This window comes from Sminthopsis crassicaudata, chromosome 1 (genome assembly GCF_048593235.1).
Source record: "Sminthopsis crassicaudata isolate SCR6 chromosome 1, ASM4859323v1, whole genome shotgun sequence".
NCBI classification, from domain to species: domain Eukaryota; kingdom Metazoa; phylum Chordata; class Mammalia; order Dasyuromorphia; family Dasyuridae; genus Sminthopsis; species Sminthopsis crassicaudata.
In genome coordinates this window covers 68,098,611-68,122,570 of record NC_133617.1, presented here as the reverse complement: position 1 = coordinate 68,122,570, position 23,960 = coordinate 68,098,611, and the positions used below count along the sequence as shown (strand labels likewise).

At 39.3% G+C, this 23,960-nt stretch overlaps 1 protein-coding gene across 3 annotated transcripts in view; it reads left to right on the top strand.

The window, feature by feature from the left end:
- Nucleotides 1-23,960, top strand: part of MLLT1 (MLLT1 super elongation complex subunit) — an 86,368-nt gene that overhangs the window by 55,420 nt on the left and 6,988 nt on the right. The window contains exons 4-8 of one of the 3 annotated variants that reach the window (XM_074309259.1): nt 2,134-2,277; nt 6,529-6,654; nt 11,392-11,937; nt 20,231-20,318; nt 22,922-23,030. In XM_074309259.1, the coding sequence (XP_074165360.1) occupies nt 2,134-2,277; nt 6,529-6,654; nt 11,392-11,937; nt 20,231-20,318; nt 22,922-23,030 (1,013 nt within the window). Of the gene's footprint in view, nt 1-2,133; nt 2,278-6,528; nt 6,655-11,391; nt 11,939-20,222; nt 20,319-22,921; nt 23,031-23,960 lie in introns of all 3 variants that reach the window. The other 2 variants (XM_074309249.1, XM_074309268.1) reach the window with 2 other exon arrangements.

Below are 23,960 nucleotides of genomic sequence, written 5' to 3'. Positions count from 1 at the left end.
ATCTGAAATTACTGCTGAGTTGCTATTACTGACTAATTCCCTGTAATCGGGCTTCCTGAAACTTTGGAGGTAAGCATTCGGAGGGACATTTGGGATTAAGTAACTTTGCCCATGGTCACACAACTAGTAAGTAATTAAGTGTCTAGAGGTTAGATTTGAACTCAGGCCCTCCTTCCTGACTCCAAGGCCAGTGCTTCTGTTTCCACCTCTCTTTTTAATCCTGTCCTTTCTCAAAAGACTGCTTCTAACTACTACCTCTTTTAAATTATCCTTTTGTCACCATCCCCTCTTTTCTTATCCCCTTCCCTTCCTATTTATCACTAAGTTGCATTTCTGTACACAAGTGAATATGTATATATATATTCTTCCCTCTTATAAGCAATTCAAATGAGAGTGGGCTTCAAGCATTGCCTACTAACCTCAAATTCCCCTTTATTGTAAAAGTTATTTCTTACACTTCTCTTTTATGTAAGAAAATATCCCTCATTCTCTCTCTCCTTTCCCCCTTCCTCTAGTATATCCTTCTTCCTCATCCCTTCATTTTTGAGGGTGGATCATTCTAATATAATTAATTCAAATCAATGCTCCCTTGTCTACATAAACTCCTTTTAACTGTCCCTAATGTTGATAAAGTTCTTAGTTGCCTCCCTCCCAAGTACTTTTAATAGGTAAATGAATCATGGATCTGAGTTTACATGACATGAATAGATTCTGTGGATTCAGTAAATTTTCTTACCCCAAACTCAGAAATTTTGGGAGATATTTAACTATACTTAAGATTTCAGGACTAGATAGTACAATGGATAGAGCACAAGGTATGGAGTCTAGAAGACCTTATTTCAAATTTGGCTACAGACATTCACTAGCTATGTGACTTTGAACAAGTCACTTAATTCTGTTTCAGTTGCCTCATCTGTAAAAAGGGAATAATAATAATAGCACCTACCTTCCACAGTTGTTGTGAGGATCAAATAAGATAATATATGCAAAATGCTTAATACAGTGCCTAGAACATGGCAAACATGATATAGGTAAATTAGTTTAACTATCAATTGTTGTTATTAATTTCTGTCTCTTATGCCTAGTAATTTATTTCTTATCTATGGAATAGTTAATCAGACTTTAAAGCTGAAAGAAACTATTTCTCATCCTCTTCTTACATTTTACAGATGAACTAAGGACTCACTAAGGGAAGTAATTTTCCCAAGGTCATATAGTGAGTTTGAGCATTGGGATTTATGCCCAGGTCTCCTAACTTATCTTCTCCAAATTTTGTATTCTTTTCCACCATATCATGCTGCTCTCTGCCTCTCAGACAGGTTTTAATTGATTAACCAGAGGGAATTTTTCTAGGCTCCAAAATACAACCACCAATTTGTTTTACTCATTTCTGCCCTGCATTCAGCCCTCCTGATGAATGTGAATAGGAGATTCAGAGAAAGCATGTGAGGGGAGCAATACTCTGTGACAGGCAAGTTCAGTGGACTTTTTGTGATTTGATACTCCTCTCCCTATCTCTTCCCCTCCCCCCAGTTTTTGAGAGCCTAAGGATGAAAACTGACTTACAGCACTATGTAAATGTTTTATATTTGATTCTCACACAACCACTTTGATAGATAGTGAAAGTAATGCTACTTTATTTTGCAGAATAGGATATTGAATTCAAGAAGAGTGAAGGATTTATTCACAGCTCTGCAGTTTTTGTGTCAAAACTTAGGATTAGGACTTATGTCTTCTGACTTCAGGTCTAGCATTCTTTCCATTATACCCCATTCAAGCTGGGCTATGACCTTTCCATGGCAACTTGAGTTGGGGGCATTCCAAGTATGGCTCCAGACAGCCACTTACTCAAAAAGTACAGCTGGGCACAGGCAGTAGTTATGGTAGTTTGAGTTCCTGAGAGAGAAAGGGGATAAAAATGGGGGGAAGAGGGGAGGTAAGTGAATTGAGAATGTAAAGAAAATTGGTAGGAAAAGGCTTCTGTGATGGTTAGTGAATTAGTAAATGTGTTTGGAAAATTGTATATTAAGACATGTTTGTAAATTCTTTTGGGTGTGTAGCATGTATCACTGATATCTCTGCAATCCTATGTCTTAGCTCTAAAACTGGTTTTCTGTGTTTTCTTGATTTAAGGAGGAGCCGAAGAAGGTTTGCTTCACATATGACCTGTTCCTGAATCTTGAGGGAAATCCGCCTGTGAATCATCTTCGTTGTGAGAAACTGACTTTCAACAACCCCACCAAGGAATTTAGATCCAAGCTTCTGAGGGCAGGAGGGGTGAGTGCCCAAGGGGCAGGCTTTGAAACTTTTTCATTTTTGACAGGGAGGAGGCACCTGGTACTCTGAAATAGAAACTCTGCTAAGGCTGAAATGTGTGCCTGCTACATAATAAAGCTGGTTTTCTGTTGATATTAAAACCCTGCCTTTCCTGTCTGGCAGATGGTGCCATCTACATTCCTCTCAGCTAGCTGGCTCCTCTCAGAATTTAGCACTAGATTATTAAAACTAGAAGAACCTTAAAAATCATATAATTGGACCCCTTCCCCACTTCCCATTTTATAGATAAAGAAAGTGAGGCTGAGAGAAGAGCAGATTATTTGTCAAGGCAATATAGTGAGTTAATGATAGATTCTGATAAGAACACAGGATTTTTCTAGAACAGTCCCTAGGTGTCAGGCCCAAAAGTATAGTCAATTCTGGATTTTTTTAGGAGCTGATTATCTAATTGGTGGATTATTGATGCTCTTTGTCTCCCCCTCACCTTTCTGGCTGCCTGCTGTTAAATTACTGCCAATGAATGGGATGGATGAAGAGAGAGAAGGTGAGAGGCCTATCAGTCACTTTCCTAAGTCCATTGGTTTGGAGGTTCCTGGTGAGGCAGGTTCCTGGATCTATGTTCAGTTTTAGGATGTTCCAAGTGGCTTCTCTGTGTGTTTTGCTGAATTATCCATGTCTTTAGACTGTGTCAAAAGCTTCTAGTGACAGCTGTGTTTCATATTGGTGAGCTGTGAGAAGTGTCATGATTGCTTTGGCTTGTCCTTAGTTTGCACGTCTCTGCCCTGCATGGAAGAATTGGTGATGCTGCTGTGGGGAAGGGAAATGTTGAAAGAGAAATATGCTGTGCTTCCAGAGGTTTGAGACCTTCAGGTTATAAGTTTGATTTAGAAATCATGAAAGAACACAAGTCTTTAGAAGCTTTGTTTGTCTATAGCTGAAGATCGCAGAAGCTGTTTGGGGGGTTTGAACATTGAAGAGTAAAGTGGAAGAGCAATGCCCAAAGTCTATTGATGTCTAGGAATTAGAATGAAATGAAGCCTCTGAACTTTGAGGAGATTATTCACACTGTGCTCTTTTTTTGTCTTCATTTTCTTAGGGATTTAATTATAAAGTATTATGCAAAATGTTTCAAACCCAACATGTACTAAAAACTTGATAGAGGAGAGACTAGAAGAGAGGATAGGTGAAAGACTAGAGAGGGAGGGATAAAATGATAGAGGAGCAAGGGAAGAAGAGACTGGCAGTAGAAAATAATAAAGTGATAGAGGAAAAAAGGGATTGAGAAAGCTGTAATTTTTATTCTGTAAGAAAACATAAAGCAAGAATTGTACTATCCCAAGTCCCTCTCCCTCCCCAGAGTTCCCACCAGCAAGAGACACTACTAAAACTAGGTTTCCTGATCAGGAAAACTACCCATTTGGCAAAGAAGACACAAGGGCTTGAGAAGGAGAGCTTTTCATGTACATTGTTGATGGAGGCATTTCCTTCCATGGTTATCCAGCTCTGTCAACTTTTCTTTTCTTTTATTTTCCCCTTTAAAAGAGATGGGAGGAAAGGGAAAGGGGCCAAGTTTATTGATTAATAAGTCTCCTGCTGGCTATGGGAATCTCTGCAAAAGCCAAAGTTCAGCACTAAATGAGTCTAGATGTGTTTTCACAGTAGATATTTGCAACCTTTTCTCCAAATAGCTTCAGGACTCTGATGTGCTATCTCTTCTCATAGGAGAAAAAAAGGTAGTAATTAATAATAGCATCTAAAAAATAGAGATAGAAGAAAGAAAGATGGGTAGGAGTAATACAAACCATAATTAAGCCAGATCTTAAAAGAATATCATCAGTAAGGAAGGAGCCTGAGCTATGGAATACAGTGTAAGTATTAGTAGTCTTTGTCCTGGGTGCTGCTGAGAAAAGGAAGAAGGCTTTGTTAGAAGCTGGTTTGAATTATCTCTAACCAAGGCCTTTAAATGATGCTGACTGTGTTTGTTGGGGAGGGTGGGAGTAGCAATAAGGGTTTAAAGAGGGGGAGGATTGTAAGCCAGTGGTTTCCATGCAGCTCTTATACAGCCAATCAGGCACTGATGTCCCAAGACTAATGGCATTGGCTGTGCTACCTGCTTTGAAGTCTAGTGCCACCAAAGCCAACATCCTACAAAAGGGATCTAGCTTTATTCTCTCTCAAGACTTCTGGATTGGGAAGAATGAGTCTTCAGACCTATAACAGTGCCTTGCTTCTTGTTGGCACGTATCCTGTTGAAATCTATGAGGGAGACTAATTTTTTATTTGTTGGATAGCTTTGCCTTTAGCATCTTATTGTGTTCATATCTCAAGGACCTATTAAATACAACAGACTAGTTGCTTTCCCTTAAGTCTCTACCAAAAAAAAAAAAAAAATCAAGCTAAATATTAAGATAATAATTGGCTTGCTTGCACATATGCCTTAGGCTTGGTTATTAGCTTTGCTGGTGTGAGACTTGATCCAAAGTAGATTTAGACAGAATATTGACCATTCTGGTGGATATATCCCCAGCTCTGTGCCTCCATTAAGTTAATGGAGTTTGAAATACATGATTAGTGATGTCTTCTCAAGCTGTGGGGTTTGTTCATTAACTCAATTGATTTCCTTTTTTTCTTTTTATGGATTTAACTTTGTTAAGAAAAATGAAAAAAAAAAAAACAAAAAAAAAAACATTTTTACCTTAGGAAAATGTCAGACTATAGGGAATAAGGTAGTCAATTTGAAGAGAGAGAATCAAGTCCAGCTTTTAAGTGGAAGGAAAAGACCTGTGATAGACAGTGCAATCCATAGGAGTTTGGGAACCTCAAGGAAATCTGTGGATAAAGCAGAGGCCACAGATTTAACTGGGGATTCAGTTTTTCCCTTGCATCTTTTCCTTGTACTTGCTTACCACTTCTCTTTTCTGGGAGTCTATATGTGTGGGGGATGTTATTCCTATTTTATTTTCAGCTAATGTAGTCATTCTGGTGGGAAGCACATGGATCAATTTCTTTCAGCCATCTTCTTAATGATACTGTCATGAATTTCATAGTAAGATATGTCCTGATCACCCACTTTGGCCTCATGCTTTACAGTTTCAAAGTGGTTAGTGTGAGAGGCCACATGAGCCCTCTTTTCAAACATTCCTCTGGGCAGGTGCCCTCATAATTTCTCCTTCTCTCCTTTAGCTTATGCTAAATTTATTAATTTTGTTCACTATGGAATTAAAAGTGACAGACTGTATAATTAATGCTTCTTTGGCTGAATCAGGTTTTGAAAAGGCTTATTCCTGTCTTTTTATTGCACATCTTGCTGTGACCCAGATTCTGGAATGAGCAACAAATGTTATCTTTTAGCACTCAGGTAGCTAGCTCCTTTCCTTTTCGGCTTTCTCTGCTGACTTGGCAAACTTTCTTTCTGTTGGGGAGAGGTTTGTGGTATGGATTCCCTGGGAGCTCACACTGATGTGGTTGTTCTGGATCCTTTAATTTCCTGTACTTTTTCAACAAAAAGATCATTGAAGAGCTCTTCTGTACCAAGTTGTATTGAGGAATTGCATTTGCAAAGAGAAGAGCTGAAGTGTCCTTCTTAAATCTCAGGATCTTGATTCCTCTCCTGATTCTTTCTTAGGCTTGCTGAATGTTCTTGAACAAGTCACTTAACAATTTCTTTGTTTCTTAATCATCACCATCTACCTGAAAAATCAGGTTGCTTGCCACCTATATTAGATCAAGAATATGTGGGACTTCATAGATTGTTATTCATCTATTCATGTTTAGCAGAAGCCATAAGACTGCTTATTACTAGGATTATCCAGCTTCTCATTGTGTTCCCAAAATTGTGCAAAAACAGAGGAAAAGCCAAATTTAAGCAAAAAAGAAGCCCTAATTCTTCAAAATACCCATAGCACTCTTCTGGGAACATCTGTATCAAAATGTGCTGCCCATGGTACTTCAGTGTATCTCATATTGGCTATTTCCTTGTCACAGCAATCCTTCTGTCTTTCCTGGTAGGACCGGCATGTAACAGTATACCTCATCACCCTTCATTTTGAGTGCTGAGAATTAAGTTAATGACATTAACAGATATCTGACTTGTTAGAAGAAAGGAGGACCATAAACCACCCTTTCCCTTGCCTATGAAGGAGACTTCCAGGTGCTTTTAGCTGTGGCTGATAACAGCACCTATCTCCTCCCATTTGGGTTTCCACTCTTCTCCTTGCTCATTGATAATATCTGTCTCTTCTTTATTACTAGGTGATGGTAATGCCAGAAGGAGCAGAAACGGTATCCAGGCCCAGTCCTGACTACCCCATGTTGCCCACAATACCACTCTCTGCCTTCTCAGATCCCAAGAAGACCAAACCATCCCATGGCTCCAAGGTTAGTGAGGCTGGAGACACAGTCATTTGGGAGCGTTGTGGCCCAGCTGCTGGAGGGTTCCTGTATAAGTGCAATTCCCTCAGGTGTAGTCTGATTCTGAGTTTCTGGAATGCCCTCCCCTTGGCATCTTCCCTCTTTGCTTTCTCCCTGGCTTGGGATGTACTTATCTTTGAGTAGTTCCTCTACCCAGAGTAACAGGCTTTCCTATATTTGGAAAAGTGACTGGACAGAGTAGTAAATGCTTCTTTTACTGTGCTCAGCTTAAAATTAGTGGTGCTGCTTCCTCCTGCATGATGGACCATGGGCTGGCATCTTTGATCGTCTTCAGTGAATAGAGTTTCTTTTTCCTTCTGGAGTTTCTCTGCAGGTCTTCTCAAATCTCCTGAACTATTTACATACAGTTGTTAGACCAATGCTTTAATGCCAAACCCATGAGTTATCACATGTAGTATTAATGATGCTTCTGCAGCATTGCTTTTTCAGTAATGACTGAAAACTTATTACAAAAGACTGTTGGGATTGGATGGATGAAGAGTAGAGTACAGTACATCCACCTTAATTCCTTACCCTTGGGGTTATAGAAAGTATAGTTTATAGAGACCCATGTCTTCTTCCAGATCCACTCAGATTTCCTTCTATCTTCATGAATCATCTCTGTCTGAATAAGTATATGAGGCAAGGTTACAGAATCAACCCTTTGAAATGCCACTAGCTGTTACTATATAAATACAAACTTCTTAATGATCATTTGTCATCCACCATCTGGTGCCCTCATTTTCCCCTCATTTTTAAACTATCCCTAGTGGCTCAGGTACATTCAGTCTTTGAAGTAGCTATTTTTCTCCTGTAACAACAGCTAATAAGCCAATTTATTTAACTTCTTCTTTCTAGCTTTCTTATGTCATTGACCTTTTTAGTAGTTAGAAAAACAAAAGAGCCAGCATAAATGAGATTATAGTACCTTAATCTACAGAATAGGCTATTTGTACAAAAGGGCTATACTTATCTGAGTCAGTGGGAACTTCTTAGGTGTCTTACTTGTTTTTTCCCCTTGAGATGCCAGTCAAATGGCTCTGAAATAAATATTTCATTTTAGAGGGGAATTTATATAACAAACTAAAGTCATTTCCAATCTGGAGAATATATGAAATTCTTGTTTTATCAAAACATCAGTGGACAGAATGGATGTACATATTTGGAATTTTCTCTACTGTTGACTCTAGTGGTTCATCTTTGACCTCATGATCTAATTGTCAAAGAGAGGGAATTCTTTCACCAAAGATCTTGTCACTTGAAGATTTTTTATATGTCATTTTTATGTTTTCTGACTAAAGTCTACCCCCACAATCCTATAACATGCAGTGGCTAATTGATCATTCAAAAGTCACCCAGAACTTGTTGAGAAGAGTCTGGTTCTGAACCCAGAAAGAAATAGCCCAGCTAGGCAGTTGGATCTGTGGTTATCATTTAGCCAAAGCTGTGTAGTCCAAGAGAGTGACCAAGTGTCATGTTAACCATGATATACCTCCTTCAATCCCTTGCCCTTAAAGGAAAAGGTCTTGAGGTACATGAATGAGCTTCCAATTGCAGCCTTCCTGAGCCAAGTGAATTATCAGTTAGTTGCCTGCTTGGTACAAATCCATTTAGGTTTCTCAATCAGCAGAAAGAAAATTCAGAACTGAAGCAAGCATACTCTGTACTTGCCTCTAAAAACTTTCCCTCTTGACTTGGCTTTCTTCACTAATGACATTTTAAGTCAAGCCCTGATTGTACCATCTTAGAAGTAGATTGGCTCAAGAAATGCTATCTCTCCATCTTGCCAGAAACTTTATTCCTTTGAACTCTCTTTTTAGACTGTCTTTATGACCCCCTCCCCCTAAGCTTTATACAAGAGAAACATCTTAATTTCTTCTGGTTTCTTGGAGTGCTTATTCTTTTCCTACAAATGGAGCCAAGTAGGAGATAATGGGTGAGGAGAAAGCTTAGAGGATGTTTTTCTGTAGCTCTTCTTCTCTTTCCTTTACTATTTCCATTCCCTTGGACAGCCACAGGAATATAATTGCTGTACTCCTTTTATCTCTTTAAGCTATAACTAGGCAAGGGAAGAAAAAACCCAGTGATTAAAATCCCTAGTTAATTAGATGATTTCTGTCTCCCTCAAGATCCATCCCAGGCAAACTTTGAGAAGGCTGCATATCAGGTAGGAATTCAGCATAGTCCCTTCTTCAGTTGGATAGACTGAAAGGTAAACCTGAATCCTGTGAAGACTGTGGGATTCTATCATAATTATCCTAGGCTAATCTAATTAGTAAGCAAAGTTACCCTGTGTCACCACCAGCAAATCCTGGACCTTCATGACTCACTGGGCCTTGGTTTTCTCCTTAAAAATAAAGGATTGTACTGGATGACCTCTAAGGCTCCTTTCTGCTCAAAAAACTATGCTTCTATCATGATGAAAGAAGCTATATTGATAGTGTTTATTAAAACAATGGTAGAGAGCACTTTGTTTCTATAGTCCATTGTTTCTTTTCATTATGGAAGGTATAAAGTAGACACTAGTCTGGTTACAAATGGTTCCTGGCCATTGGCCTGGTAACCTTCCTGGTAAACCAACAGCAGGACCTCTCTTCGTTGACCTCTTTGTGGCCAAGATTTCCACCTGGTGACTGCAGCCCAAGCTGTTAATGGATGAGTCTTCAGAATTCTCAAGTGAAGACTCTCGTTGATCGGATTCCAGTGGATTGTATTGAGTGACGTAAGAGTTGTTAACGTGTACAGGGTTGTTTTGGGAGATTAGCACATCAGAAGATTACGGGGAAATATAGATTGAGCCAAGGATGGAGGTATTATTTATCCTGTTGCATGCTGGTCTTTCTCTTCCCTCCAGAATTGGGGCTGTTTTCATGGGATTGGTACCAGTCAATACAGAATCAGAAAGTGATAGTAGTTCTTTCCATTGGTTCCTTGATGTATGTGGAAGTACCCTTATTAGCTTAAAGCCTGTAGATTGGGTGGGGGGCGGTGTTGGGGGAATAAACTCGAGTTTTTGATATAGGTTATTGTTATTGGTAATAAAAATGCACATTTAGTTTGTAATAGTCCCATTTTACAGAACAAGTACAAAATTAACTAAATTGCCTATTTGCTCATAATCTTAGAGCCAGATTTTTAACTTGGGTTTCTTGACTTGGAATACAACACTTTTTATGTGTTGCTTCCTTTCCCATTAGTTTCATTTGGAAGCCCAAATATTGTCCACAAATGGCTATAAGTTCTTTAGATCTGATGTAGGAATTTTGGGGGGTTTAAATGTAAGTCCTTCAAAAGAGAAATAGATTGCTCCTTCTACTCTGTTCTTCCTTAGGGTAATTTCCCTTAGCCTTAGGCTGACTACAAGGATGATCAGATTGACTAGGCCCCTGAGTTAATGTAGAGGTCATACTGCTTTATTACTCAGATGAACCTTCCTGCTTTTCTTTTTCTTCTCTTTATCAGAGCATTCTCCCCCAACCCCAGGAACTGGTGGATGACACCTTCATTGAAGCATCTCCTTTCCTTAGCTTGGGCTCAGCATAAATTTTTATAATGATTTTTCCAATATTTCCAGCCTTCCTGCCCAAGTTAATCGGAGGAGATTCTAGTCTTGGTTGTCTTCTCTATTTATTTGTCATCTAGTACAGACAGTGCTTTCATGAGAATAAGAAGAGTTGATCATTGATGTAATTGATTGCCTGTAATTTTCAGAGCTAATAAGGGATTGTCATTATTATTAATTTGTCTTAACTCAAACCTATATTAAATACCTACTGCATACAGACACTGTGCTGTTTGCTAAGCCAAAGCCTGACTGAAGAGCAAGGACAATGCACATAAATGAAAAATAACAGTACCAGAGGGAGAATGAAGTGAGAACCAAGTTAGCAAAACACCTGTGGGTTAAGGACTAAGATTTTTTTTATATCCTTCACCTCAGCCTCAACACCAATTACAGAACATTTGTCTATACTGAGGTATTAAGTATTGGTTGATTCAATGGATAGTGAAGTAGAAGAAGAAAATCTCCTGAAGACTGGTGGGGAAATTTTATTGAGATAATTTGAGATAAGAACAGGACCTGAATCAGCCCAAAAAGGGGTAGGGATGGAATGGGGGGGGGGGGATGAAGGCAAGAATCAAGGGAAGATCATTTCTGGTGGGCCATACAGCCTAAGTGAGCTAAGGTCAAATGTGCATGATGTAGCATGGAGCCAGTGACTAAACCAGGCTTGGCAGGAGCAGTCAGCCTGTAAGGAGGATCTGTGAGGGAGAAGGCTGGAAAGGTAGGTTGAAGTCAAATCATCGAGAACCACCAACACTGAGTTAAGACGTATCAGCTTTTTCCTCTAGACAGTGGGAAGCTACTGCAAGTTTTTGAGCAAGGGTGGGGATGGTGGTATGTATGTGGCTTTATTAAATGAACCTTTACAATATCTGATATAACATTAGCATTCCTTTTAATCATCAGGAAATGTCATTGCAGCATATATGGAAGTCTGTTAAGACTTCATTATAATTTAATTTGCTGACTGACTTTTACACTTTTGGGAGAAGTGTTCAGTCCTGAACTGCACAGGCTTCATTTACTTTTCTTGGAAATGAGAGAGGGAGGCAGGTAGTAAAAGTAAAAGGTACTCTTCTTCCTAGGCAGTTTCTTTCCAGGGGACTTCATTTGACTTTGTTTCTCCTCCTATATTTCAGGATGCAAATAAGGAAAGCGGTAAGGCCTCCAAACCTCATAAAGTGACCAAGGAACACCGAGAGAAGCCAAGGAAAGACTCTGAGAGCAAAGGCTCCTCCAAAGACCTGGATCGTGAACAGACTAAGCCACCGAAGGACAGCTCCCGGAAACCCCCTGAGAATAAATTGCCTAAGGAGGAGAAGGTACCTCCAAAAGCAGCTTTCAAGGAACCAAAACTGGCAGTAAAGGAGACCAAATTGGAAAATATGTCTCCAAAAGGTGGGCCCCAGCCAGAGCCTAAGCCTTCCAGCAAGCGGCCTGCCAATGTGGACTCACCAAAGCCCAGCGCCAAAAAACAAAAAAAAAGCAGCTCCAAAGGGACAAAGAACATCTTGGCAACCTCTCCTAGAACCTCGTCTTCCTCGTATTCAGACAAGAAGCAGACTAAGGAGAAGATGAATGCCAAAGCTGAGAAGGTAAAATCAGAGAGTGAGCCCAAGGAGATCAAAAAACCTGTGGATCTGGAAGAGTCTAATTCTGAAGATGAAGCTTCCTTCAAGTCCGAGGTGAGGATGGCTTTTTTCCTTTCTTTAGTCAGTCATCTCCTGAGTATTTTGACAGGAAAGAAGGTCTTTCACAGCGAGGGCCATGTGTAAAGCAAGCCCAAGGGAGAAAGTGTTGTCACTGAGAATGAGGGGAAGTAAACCGTTCAAGTTGGGCAGAGGGGCAAATCCCTTCTGATTTTCTGGATGTTTTGTGGGTGTTCAGGTGCTTTTAATAATAATTAAATGGGAGCTAGGAAGATGAAATTACCTCATAATTTAGATTAAGTAATCATGCCCTCAGTGATTTGGGGGAATATAAGTAAATATAAGGAAATAAGTAAATTTGCTAAATATATTATAATCTAAAAATTCTCCTGAGTTTTACTAGCTGCTTATTATGCTTTTTTCTAACCTTTATATGGAGTTGGTCTGCCATAACATTTAACACTTAAAGGAATCTATGAAGCCCAAACTTCTCATTTCACAGATGAGGAAATCCAGAAAGAATGGACTTGATTAAGCTCATTAACGTAAGAAGCAAAGCCATGATTGAAAACCAGACCCTTTTTTCCCAAATTTAGTGCTCTTTTCACTGTACTGATGTCTTTCCTTGGAAACTTTTTTTTGGTTTTCTTCCTATAAAATAGAAGCTTGCACATTGATATTTGCCATTCCTAAGATTCAAGTGTAGTAGAAAAAGCACTGGATTTGGAGTCCAGAAAACCTAAGTTCAAGTCTTAGTTCTCATGAGCCTATGGGTTTCTGTAGATTTAAGTTTCCTCCTCTGGGAAATGAAAGGATCTGGACAAGATCAGGGCTTCTTTGTTAAGAGTGGTCTTGACATTTTTTAAATAGAGTAAAACTTTATTTAAAGTGCAAAAGGCATTCCTTGGGAGCAGTACAAAAACAGGAAGTGGGCCATAGTTTGCCAACCCCTGGACTAAATAATCTCTAAGAACTATTTCCTTTCTAATGAGAGGAGGAAACCAAGATATTCTCAGATGTTTTGTGAACTTGATGGTTGATCTAAAATACTTGTCTCCATCACTCTTATAGTTGGATACATCTTGGATGAGGTGGGACTATAAAATCATGTGACTAATGGCTTAACAAACATCAGAACTCATACAGCCTTTAGAGCTGACACTTTGGCTGGCCTATTAAAACAAGACCTCCTTAACTCAGACTGGGCCAGGCACTGGGGCTTTTAAAGAGGACGAAGACATGCCTGCCCTCTAGGGCAGGGGCTCTCCCACCCTGGTTGGGGAGACAGGACGTACACATAAAAAGATAAGTAACTGCCAAGGGTCAGGTGCACTGAGGGCCCATCACTCTGAACCTCCCTGGGAGTTACCACCTTTAAGCTGGAAAGGCAGCCAGGCCCCGATTGGGGAGTCAGTTAATCTTTGCTCTCTTCAGTGTCTATGCTTTCTCCCATAGTGTTAACTGCAAGCCATGCACACTCATCATGTGAGATGTGTTTGTCTTCCTTTGTGGGAAAGTGCATCAAGAATTGGGCATCAAAATAAAAGCCCTGGCTCAGATACTGAGACACTTTGAGATAACTTTGGATAAATCAATCACTTCCCCTTTCTCAGCCTCAGTTTCCTTATCTATAAAATAAGAGAGTTGTTCTAGACCTTGGAGAGCCCTTGCAACTCTCAGTCTGTAATTCCTGGATTTCCCCATGAATCCTCTGTAAAGATCTTCCCAATATTATGGAAGCCTCCTTTATATATCTCTTTCACATTTACTAGGCACTGGTCCATATTACTGCTGCTGTATTTTCACTCTTGCTACAAGTCTGACTTACATCCTTTTTCTAGCTATACATCAGATTTTGTATGATCAGAGTGTATGTGTTCATACATTCCCTACACTACTCTTTTGCTTGCAAGTAGTTATTATTGGTAGTATCCTCCTTAACACCAATCAGGGTCTCCTTTGAATCACTTGCCATTTTTTATATTGTACTAATACCTAATTTTTTATGACCAAACAGTACTGTCTGCCTTGGTAATATTGAAAAACGTTTCATTATAGTCCTCTGTAGGGTCCAAAGGGTTTTAACCTATATTGTCCCAGTGGATTTTCACAAACTCCAAATGAGGAAGATGTGAGGAAATTGAGGCTTTGAGGAGAAGTGACTTTTCCAACTGCATATTGATAAGTGAGTGACAGAGCTAAAACCAGACTTCAGGACTCCAAAGACTTAATTCTGTCCTTTTCTTTTTCCTATTATCTCTTTACATGTTGTAGCCACTGAATGAATGAATGAATGAATGAATGAATGAATGAATGAATGAATGAATGGGAGTGAGTGAATGAATGCATCATCACCTGCCATCACTTTCCTTGGTTCCTTGTGACTTTTGAACATTCCCAAGAATCAAATTCATCTATAAAGGGCAAAGATTTTGCTACCATAGAAGCCATTTTGAAAGGATTACTCATAGGTACAAAATTTCCCTTTCTAAGAGGGACCTGCTAGACATTTAACAGTTGACATTTTTTGTCGGACTAAGCATCCCAGGTAAACTGTTTTGAAGGGATTAGTACACATTAGGATGTGTTAATAAGATCTGATGTAAGGGGAACAAAAATAGCCATATGATTTTATATTGCATATTCACCTTTAACTGTACCACAATTGGATGCCAAGTTGATACACTTTTGGTCATGGTAATGAAGATGTATAGTGGGATCCTGGGATAATTGTCTATAGTGCCTACGCTTACAGGAGTGCAACTTACAGAGGTTAAACTGGCAAGCTGCATTGAAGAGGGCCAAATGTGCAGTCTGACTTAGAGCCCCTGGGAACCATCCCAGGCTTTGCCAAGGTCAGTGATGGATTTCTTCTGAGCCAGGGGGAAATGGAGAGTTGTAAAACTGCTTCTTGAATGACTCCTGATGTTTGCATATCTGAACTCAAGCCCATTTTCATTCCTTTTTGCAATGTAGATTTGGTGGGGTTCCGAGGCGAATTGGCTGGATTATATTCATTTGCCAGCCAAACTTCAGTTGCTGTTTTCTTACCAATGATGCTATTTGGGAATTCAAGGACCTCACTTAGAGATTTCCTTTTCCAAATTGAAAAGTATCATTGCTTTATATAGACATTGGAAGAAGTGGAATGGATACCTTCTAACTGGGGCATTTTGTTAAAGCCTCATTAATATCTACTAAACTATGGATGGTCATACAGTATAATGGATAGAGTGTCAGGTTCAAATACTACCCATGACACTAGCTGTGTGATCCTGGACAGATCACCTAATATCTCTGAGCTTCACCGTCTTCATTTTTAAAATTGTGGAGTTAGATTAGTTTGGCTTTTGAGGCTATGATAAAGTGTTTCTATGAAAGGATTGCCCACACCAACAAAATCCTGGCACTTTGAAGAAGTAACAACAATAGCAGTAGTGGTAACATCTATAGCATTTTTAGATTTGTAAAATGTTTTCCTTATAACAACTAGAACCCAGTACTTGCCCAAAAATGCAGTTAACACTTTCTCTTTAGCCAGATAAAACTGCAAAGGCTCAGAGAAAGGAGGTAACATGTGTGAGATCACACCGAAATACTACTTTTCAAGTGATTTTACATCACTGTTCATCCTATATGATTGGACCATTGAAAACTAAAATGAATCAGAGAGATATTAACTGTTTTTTTTTTTCCTTGTGTACTTCTAGAGTTGTGATTTCTCCAGATGGGAGGAGATCATTTAAAGACTGCTAAATCATGTCAGGCAAGAAGTAGAGCTGGAAATTATGCAGGCCATCACCTATCAGTGGAACAGCTCTTGTGATTCTTATACTATAGTCCCATACATTAGAAAAGTCTGACCCTTCTGCTATGAGTTGAGTGGCATCTGGCCACTCTAAGAATTTTGTTTTTGTCACTATCATTTGGGGTTCTTATACATGCTCAAGAAGGCAAAGATGAAAGCCAAACAAGAGATGCCAAAATGTTGATCAAATCACTGCAGTTTGGCCTAGACCTTTTGAAGGGAAGAGACCTGAGAGGATACCTGTTGCTCACTACCAGGCCATGCAGCTTTCATGATCAGGAGAGGCTCAGACAATCTCTGCTAATACCCATATAGGGACTTCCACAAGAAGACATCTCTGAGTGTTACTGAGTTTGATCTGCTATTCCTATAAATTTTGTGTTCTCTTCTACTGTACATGTTATTTCCTTCATGTAAGCTTTTTGAAGGCAAGGACTATCTCATTCTTGTCTTTTTATCCATAGCACTCAATACAGGACCTACAGTTTTGAAGACATTTAAGAAATGCTTGTTAAGTCAAGACCAAACTAATGAGTTGGACTTACTTTAATGACTTAGGAAAGTTGTATTGAGACAGATTTCAGCTTCCTTTTTCCCTCTTCTTTCCTTCTCCTTCCCCCTCACCGGAGGAAAAAAAAAAAAAAAAAAAAAAGGAAAGAAAGATCTTGCTAATGAGGTTTTCAAAAGCAGAATGTGTTACCTTGTTAACAATAAGTAGCTAGTATTTATAAAGTGCCTTAAGGTTTGCAGATGTTTTATAAATATCTCCCTTCATTCTTACAACTCTGAGAGGCAGGTGCAACTATTATCCCTATTTTACATTTGAAGAAACTGAGGCAGACAGCAATCAAAGGACTTATAAGTTATCTGAACAAAGTAAGTATCTGAAGCCATATTTGAACTTAGATCTTCCTGACTTCAGATTCAGTTCTATCTGTTGTGCCACCTAGGTACTATTAGGTGTAAACTCCTCAACACTTATTAGGTGTAAAATCCTCATCTTCAAGTGGGGACTAAATGACCACTACATTTATAGAAAAGATTCCTGTTCAAGTCTGAACTAAACTAGAAGTGTATGAATTTTTTTTTTTTTTTTTTTTTTTTTTTTTTTTGCAACTCTGAGATTCATTTAATAATCCGTTGTGATCAGTAGAGAAAAGATATTCTTAGCAGGAATGAATATACTTGACTGTCAAGAGAGGAGCCTGTGTGCGCTGTTAAACTGCCTTTCTGTTCTTCAAGATATTTAGGGTGATGGGCAGTTAGTTTACCAAATTCTAGAAGGCCTTATGACCACCAAGTATCAGGACCTGTTTGTCAGTATCTTTCAGGACATGTTCTGCTTTATTGAATTTTAGGCTACTGCCCTGGAAAATGTAGATGTGGGCCTATCCAGGTCACTAAATTTGGTTTTATAGGACCAAGTCCCTTACGTGTCCCAAGTCAGTCATTTAAAATTTTAAAGATGTGCAGAAAATAGATGCAAGGACTGGTAACAGTAGAAATAGTATGGCAATAAAAAAGTATCATTTTTTTATTCTTCTTTTAAAAAAATTATCATTATTAAAGCTTTTTATTTACAAAGCATATGCATGGGTAATTTTTCCAACATTGTCCCTTGCATAACCTTTTGTTCCAAATTTTCCCCTCCTTCCCTCCACCCCTTCCCCTAGATAGCAAGTAGTCCAATACATGTTAAATATGTTGTAATTTGTTAGATCCAATTTATGTATACATATATATATAGTTATCTTGTTGCACAAGAAAAATCAGATCAAGAAGGAAGAAAAAGAAAAACTGAGAAAGAAAACAAAATGCAAGCAAATGACAACAGAAAGTAAGAATGCTGTGTTGTGGTTCACACTCTGTTCCCATGGTTTTCTCTCTGGGTGTAGATGGCTCTCTTCATCACTGCACAAGTGGAACTGGTTTGAATCATCTCAGTATTGAAGAGAGTCACATCCATCAGAATTGATGGTAGTATAATTTTGTTGTTGCCATGTACAATGATCTCCTAGTTCTGCTCATTTCACTCAGCACCAGTTCATGTAGGTCTCTCCAAGTCTCTCTGAAATCATCCTGCTGGTCATTTCTTATAGAACAATGCTATTTCATAGCATTCATATATCATAATTTATTCAGCTATTCTTCATTTGATGTGTCCACTCAATTTCCAGTTTCTAGCCACTACAAAAAGGGCTGCCACAAACATTTTTGCACATGTGATCCATTTCCCTCCTTTCAGATGACTTTGGGATATAAGCCCAGTAGAGAACACTGCTGGATCAAAGGCTATGCACATTTTGACAACTTTTTGAGCAGAGTTCCAAACTCCTCTCCAGAATGGTTGGATCCATTTACAGGTCCACCAACAATGTATTAGTGTCCCAGTTTTCCCACATCCCCTCCAACATTCGACATTATCTTTTCCTGTCATCTTAGCCAATCTGACAGGTATCATAGTTCTTTAAAAACAGTATCAAAAATATGGAAGCTCAAAATGAGTAAAGACTGTCCAGGAAAGCTGAAGTCAACAATTGTCAGGGCATTTTTTTCTAACTGCATTAGGAAATGGGAATCAAAGAAGGGTTAGCACTGCTTCAAAGGAGGACTGGAAGGATGGAAAGAATATAGAGCTTATTTTGCTTTTTTTCTTTGCCAAGGACAAAGATCTTTGGACTGGAATGTGCTGGATAAAACTAATAGGGAGTTGATCCTATGATAAGACAGAATCCAGCAACCCTTTGATGAATTGTGGTTACTTTTTAGGTAATGAAAGAACTAGTAAATGTTACCATTCAGCCACTGTCAATAATCTTTGAGTGTCCACAAAGAATAGATGCTGAGCAGATCCTTCTCCGGGGCCTTTGTGCTCAAGATTTCAAAATAGCTGTTATGTCAACACTAGATGATAATTCATTATTCAGGTTTTATTCTGCTATCTTGTGATAGATAGCTTATGACGTACCTTTGTTTGAAGTCTTCCTTAAACTTGGACCCTCACTGCAAATGGAGATACTGAATTGAAGGAGCTCCTTTACCCTGAAAACCCTTATCCTGCTTTTCAGTTCACTAAGGGGTGGGGACCTTTCCTTATATTCTTACTTGAGGGCTCAGAATTTATTCTTAGGAAGAGAGCTCTGAAAACCATCTGAGAGATGCTTACTGACATCTGGTGGTCAACTTGTAGTCATGGTCTTGTCTGGGATAAAATGCTATTTTCACTGACATAGAAAGTAATGCCTTTATCAGATAGTGACTGAAATGGATTCCAGTGTCTGTCCCTTATAGATCAGGGAAGGTCATGAACATTGTGGGTGTTGGGGGCCACCCAACTAGTCAGAACCTAGAGCCTCAGCCTTTGATCGATGGTAGTTGTTGGGCACATGGACCTCAGTTGGGTTGTCAAGAATTTGTCCGCATCAGTAGATTTGGCATCCTTTGCTAAAGCCCTTGTCGTAGGTGGCAGAAGAAAGTGGCCAGGCTTGTGGAAGCCACTTGCTCCTTTTTGCATATTCCATATTTCAACCAAATCAGTCATTCACTGGCACCACTTCCCATCGCACTCTTGCCAACCTATGGACCTTTGCATGTGTTTTTCCTTACGTCTGCAAAAGGTCTCACTGCCATTACCTCTTTCTGTTGAAATCCTTCGAGCCCTGCCATCTCAGTTGCCATGCTTCCCTGGAAAAAGCACTGGTCTGGAGCTCTAGGGCTAGGTCCAACTCCCAACTTTGTTGTATTCTCTTTCTTCATCTCTAGGTGAAGAGGATTGGGCTATTTAAGTTCTGAGATCCCTTCTAGCTCTAAATCTATGATCCTGTGTATCATTCCTTCCATCGGGCTCTGAGCCAACTGAAAAACTAAAAGCAGTCTCCATCTTCCCTCCAGTCTCTTATCACATTTTGCCTTTGTGTAGGTGGTATATCTATAAGTTTTTTGTATTTTAATAAAAATTCACATTTACATATCATTTTAAGATTCCCAAAGCACTCCATTTACTTTATTTCATTTGATTCTCACAACTACTTCATGATGTGAGTGCAGTTATTGTCTCTATTTTATAGATGAGGACTGAGGCTCAGAGAAATTATTCCAGGATCATGTAACTATTAATTGTCTTATTTTAACCTTGTTTCCTAGTATCATGGTGCTATGCGTGTACACACAAAAACTTCATAAAAGATTTTTTAATTTGGTGAAATAGGACCCAGAATGGGGAAGTGACTTGCCCAGGATCAAACAGTTTGCACTGCTCCAAAGTCCATAGGGCAGAGATTTCTTAGCCGAGGACAATGATGTCAGAGCACTTTTGGTTGCTTGCTTTCAGAAGGGTGGGATGGGAATGCCAGTTTCCATCCTTTCTGGGGAGCATAGGTCTCTAACTTTTCTTAACCTTGAAGCAGTTTTGCCCAAGTATCTGTACTATTAGATATACTCCAATTGTTTCCCAGATCTGCTGTGGATTGAAAGATTAAGATTCTTTTTCCTTTTTTTTTTTCCTTTTTATGGGGGGTGAAGTCTGTCCAGTCCAGCCCTTCCAACTCCAGCTCCAGTTCGGATTCCAGTTCAGATTCGGATTTTGAGCCATCTCAGAACCACAGTCAAGGTCTGTTACAAGAAAGGAATATTGGTAGATGTGATTATGTTTGCTTTTAAGAGTTCTTGAAATCCAAAGTTTACTTCTTGGGGCTAGAGCATGGGGAAACCCTTTCCTCCCAATTTGGTCACAGCAGAGGGCCAGTTGGGAAAGGACAAGAGAGTTGTGTTTTGGTACTCAAACAAAGATTGGGCAGGAAGTAACCTTACAAAATTAATTACTAAAGCATTACATGTGGGAGGTACAGTCTTACACATTGCTCAAGTGGGTCAGCTGTCATTCACTTTGTGTGTGTGTTTTAAAATAGCTGTTCTCTTTGAATGAACTAAAAGTCCCCAGGCAAATACAAAGAATGATTCAGTGTTCAAAGGCAAAAAATATCCCACTAGGGAAATACATTACCAAAGCCATAAGGGGGGGGAGTGTTTTTAATGTACCAATGGTAGGTAGTTTTTAATGTACCAATGGTAGGTAGTAGGCAAAGTTTCAAGAAGGAAGGCTGAGCCCCAGTGACTAACCTGCCAACAGATTTATTTTTCCTATGGGTTGTGTCCACATTGAACTTTGTAAACTGAATTGTGCAAGAGGGCAGCTCTAGGAATGGCTGGAAGTAAAGCAAATGTCTTAAAAATGCATGATGACTTTGTATTTTATGTTTTTGCTAAGAACAGTAAGGTGGAACCACCCAGAGTGGAGGACAAGTGTTTCTTTCTCCAGCTTGGGCTATAGGAGCAGTAACACATGGAGGCCTATTGAATTGATGCTTCTGGTTGTACCTGGGCCAGTTGCCAGATGTGAGCTAGAATCCTGTTTTTTTCGTCAGTTCCATTATTAGTTCTTTTGCTATCCAAGGTCAGCTCTGCCATATGCCCCTCCCATTGAGCCTCCAGGACCAAACTCTTGTCTTTGGGCTTGTCAGTGTTCAGCCTAAGTATATTGTCTAGCCATTTGCCCTCTTGCTTGCCTAAAGCTCTTGTCAGCATACACTAGTAATTCAATTTTGAAATAATCTAGATTTTACTTTGAATAGTTTGGTGATTTGGAGAAAACGTTTACTTCTCTTTAAGACATTTGCATAATAATGCTTACATGTAAAGTTATCATTTATTTTCTGATGATTCTGCCTTCCCTCAAGGCTCATTAAATTCATAATACAAGAAAATGGAATTTATCTTTAAAAGATGCTAGTTGGAAACAATACTCTATTTTCTTCACAAAATTATTAATATGGAAATATATTTTACATGATCACACATTTTTAAGCTATATCAAATTGCTTATTATCTCAAGGAAGGGGAAAGAGAAAAAAAGGATAGAATAATAACCCATGTCAAAGTCAAAGCTGAGAGTTTGTTCAAAAAGTGATAAGTTGCCTAGAATATTGCCTCAAGATAAACCAGTATGTAATGCGGAGCTTGTAGCTTGGGATGTTGTCGTCCTGACATGTCCCCACTTCTTGATTGCTAGGCTCCCTTACATCATCAGGTATTAGAGGTCCATTCATCATAAAGTTTTAAAGCTGGGAGTTAATCCATTTATCTGGTCAGCCTCTTGACTGAACCTCCAGGTCTAATTAGACAAGCTCCTCTTTCTAATGGGTTTGACTAGGGATTTCTCTTCCCTGGATTTCAGGATTCCATTTGCATTTCTATTACTTATGCTGCTGAAAGTAATTATTAGATTAGGAATCTGACAGATTTTTGTATTAGGGGTTAGAGAGAGACATCAAATCGTAGAATTTTCCAGATGGAGGGAACCTTAGAGACCATCTAATCCAACTATCTTTGATAGACTGAAACAGTACCATGTGACCCAAGTAAAAGGGGGCTTCATGTCCCTCTGTTGCTATGGAAACATGAATATAAGCCAGGTGCAGTTTGTAGGGAATGGGGAACTGTTAGCCTCTCTGAAGATTTGATGCTTGACTGGGAGGGGATGGGATCACTGAGTGGAGTAAATAGAGACCCAAGTCAAAAGTCCCATACCAATTTTCATCAGAGTGAGGAAGTTGCCCCAGAATGAGAGCACTGCAGGATAGGCTCTGAGATGCATTGCTTATCTGTTCCCTCTAGTATTGTCTTTTGCTGGGGGAGGGGTTGGGAGGAAGAAGAAGCAGGGAGGGGAGTGTAAAGCTTGCCATTTCTCTCAACCTCTTGGCACACATTGGTGGTATCTCTGCTCTGAATGCTACAGCTATGCTTTCTTATTATTCTTCCAAACTGTGGAACCAATGTGTCATCGTGGGTCTAGGCTCTGACTTGACCCAAAAATTTCAGTTTGTAGTCAGAAAGGTAGAAAAGGGATTCTTGAATGGAACTGGAGTTGAGGAGGCCCAGCTTTCAAAATGAGGGACCAAATATATTCTTTTTTTTTTTTTTTTTAAATCAAACTGTCCTGCAGCTTAAAAAAAAAAAAAAAGAATGTGAGAGTCCATTTGGTCTCTTCTGGCCTAATATCTCTATCTTTATCTCAATAAAGCAATTTGGAAATGGGATTTTTATGGACTGTTGAATATCTATTGCACTGTCAGAGATTCTTTTGACTATGTGGTAGAGATTTTCTGGTTTTTTCTATTTACTGTTGTCTTTTCTCATCCCCCCCTGAAAACTTAGGCCCTCTGCGTTCTATGGTGGAAGATCTGCAATCAGAGGAATCAGATGAAGATGATTCTTCTTCTGGTGAGGAGGCTGCTGTCAAAACGAATCCAGGCAGAGATTCCAGGTGATAGATAACTTCTAAGAGCATCCTCTTCCTATCCATGCTCTAGAGTTAGAATCATCCTGCAGGCAACAATGGAGAATCTTTCCCTTTGGCCTTGCATTTATGGCAGGTGATACTCTATCTGGGAGGAACCTTAAAAGATAAAATGCAAAAGCTAAGAAGGAACTTAGAGCATAAAATGTTAGAGTTGGAAGGAAAATGGAGACAAAACATAAAAGCTGGAAGATATATAGCATAGAATGTTAGAGCTGAAAGGAATCTTCACTTGGAATCAGTTGCAGTGCATGGTCTAGAAGCTTTTGGTTCTTTTAATCAGTAATGGGATGTACATCTAACTCCCTTCATTGAGACCAGAGCCAAGATAAAGAAAGATCTAGCTTTGGAGTAGGTTTTATGTGATATGAGGGTTTTGTCATTGAGGCCCCAAGATTCAAAAGATAAACTTTCTTAAATTTCAAAGCACAAAACATTTCCAAGTGCTATCTTCCTAATCTTTACACTCTGCCCTTGAAGAAGATAGCTTGATGATCAAGGGAAAGGCCTTGGATTGAGGGATTAAAGTATTTGAGTTTTTTAATCTTGAGCTCTGCTATTTACTGTGCCTCCTCTTTGGGCCTTGGTTTCCTCTTCTGTTAAATGGCTTAAATGTTCTGCAGTATTCCCCCCAGCCCTGTGATCCTAAGCAGTCAGAGAGAAAATTGCTAGTTTCTCAGTCTGATACGTCTGTTCCGAGGATTGGCAACTGAGCCCTCTCTGAAGTTGTTATTTTTGAATACTGTTCTGATTGGTCAAAAACTATAGCAGGCTGCTCATATCTTTACTGTGAGTCATTAATATCCAGGCTCTATACTGTACCACTGGTTTGTTTGGCTGTTTACTCACTTGAGAGATAGCATCCACTTCAGTCTAATATTGGCTTTTAGGGTAGTT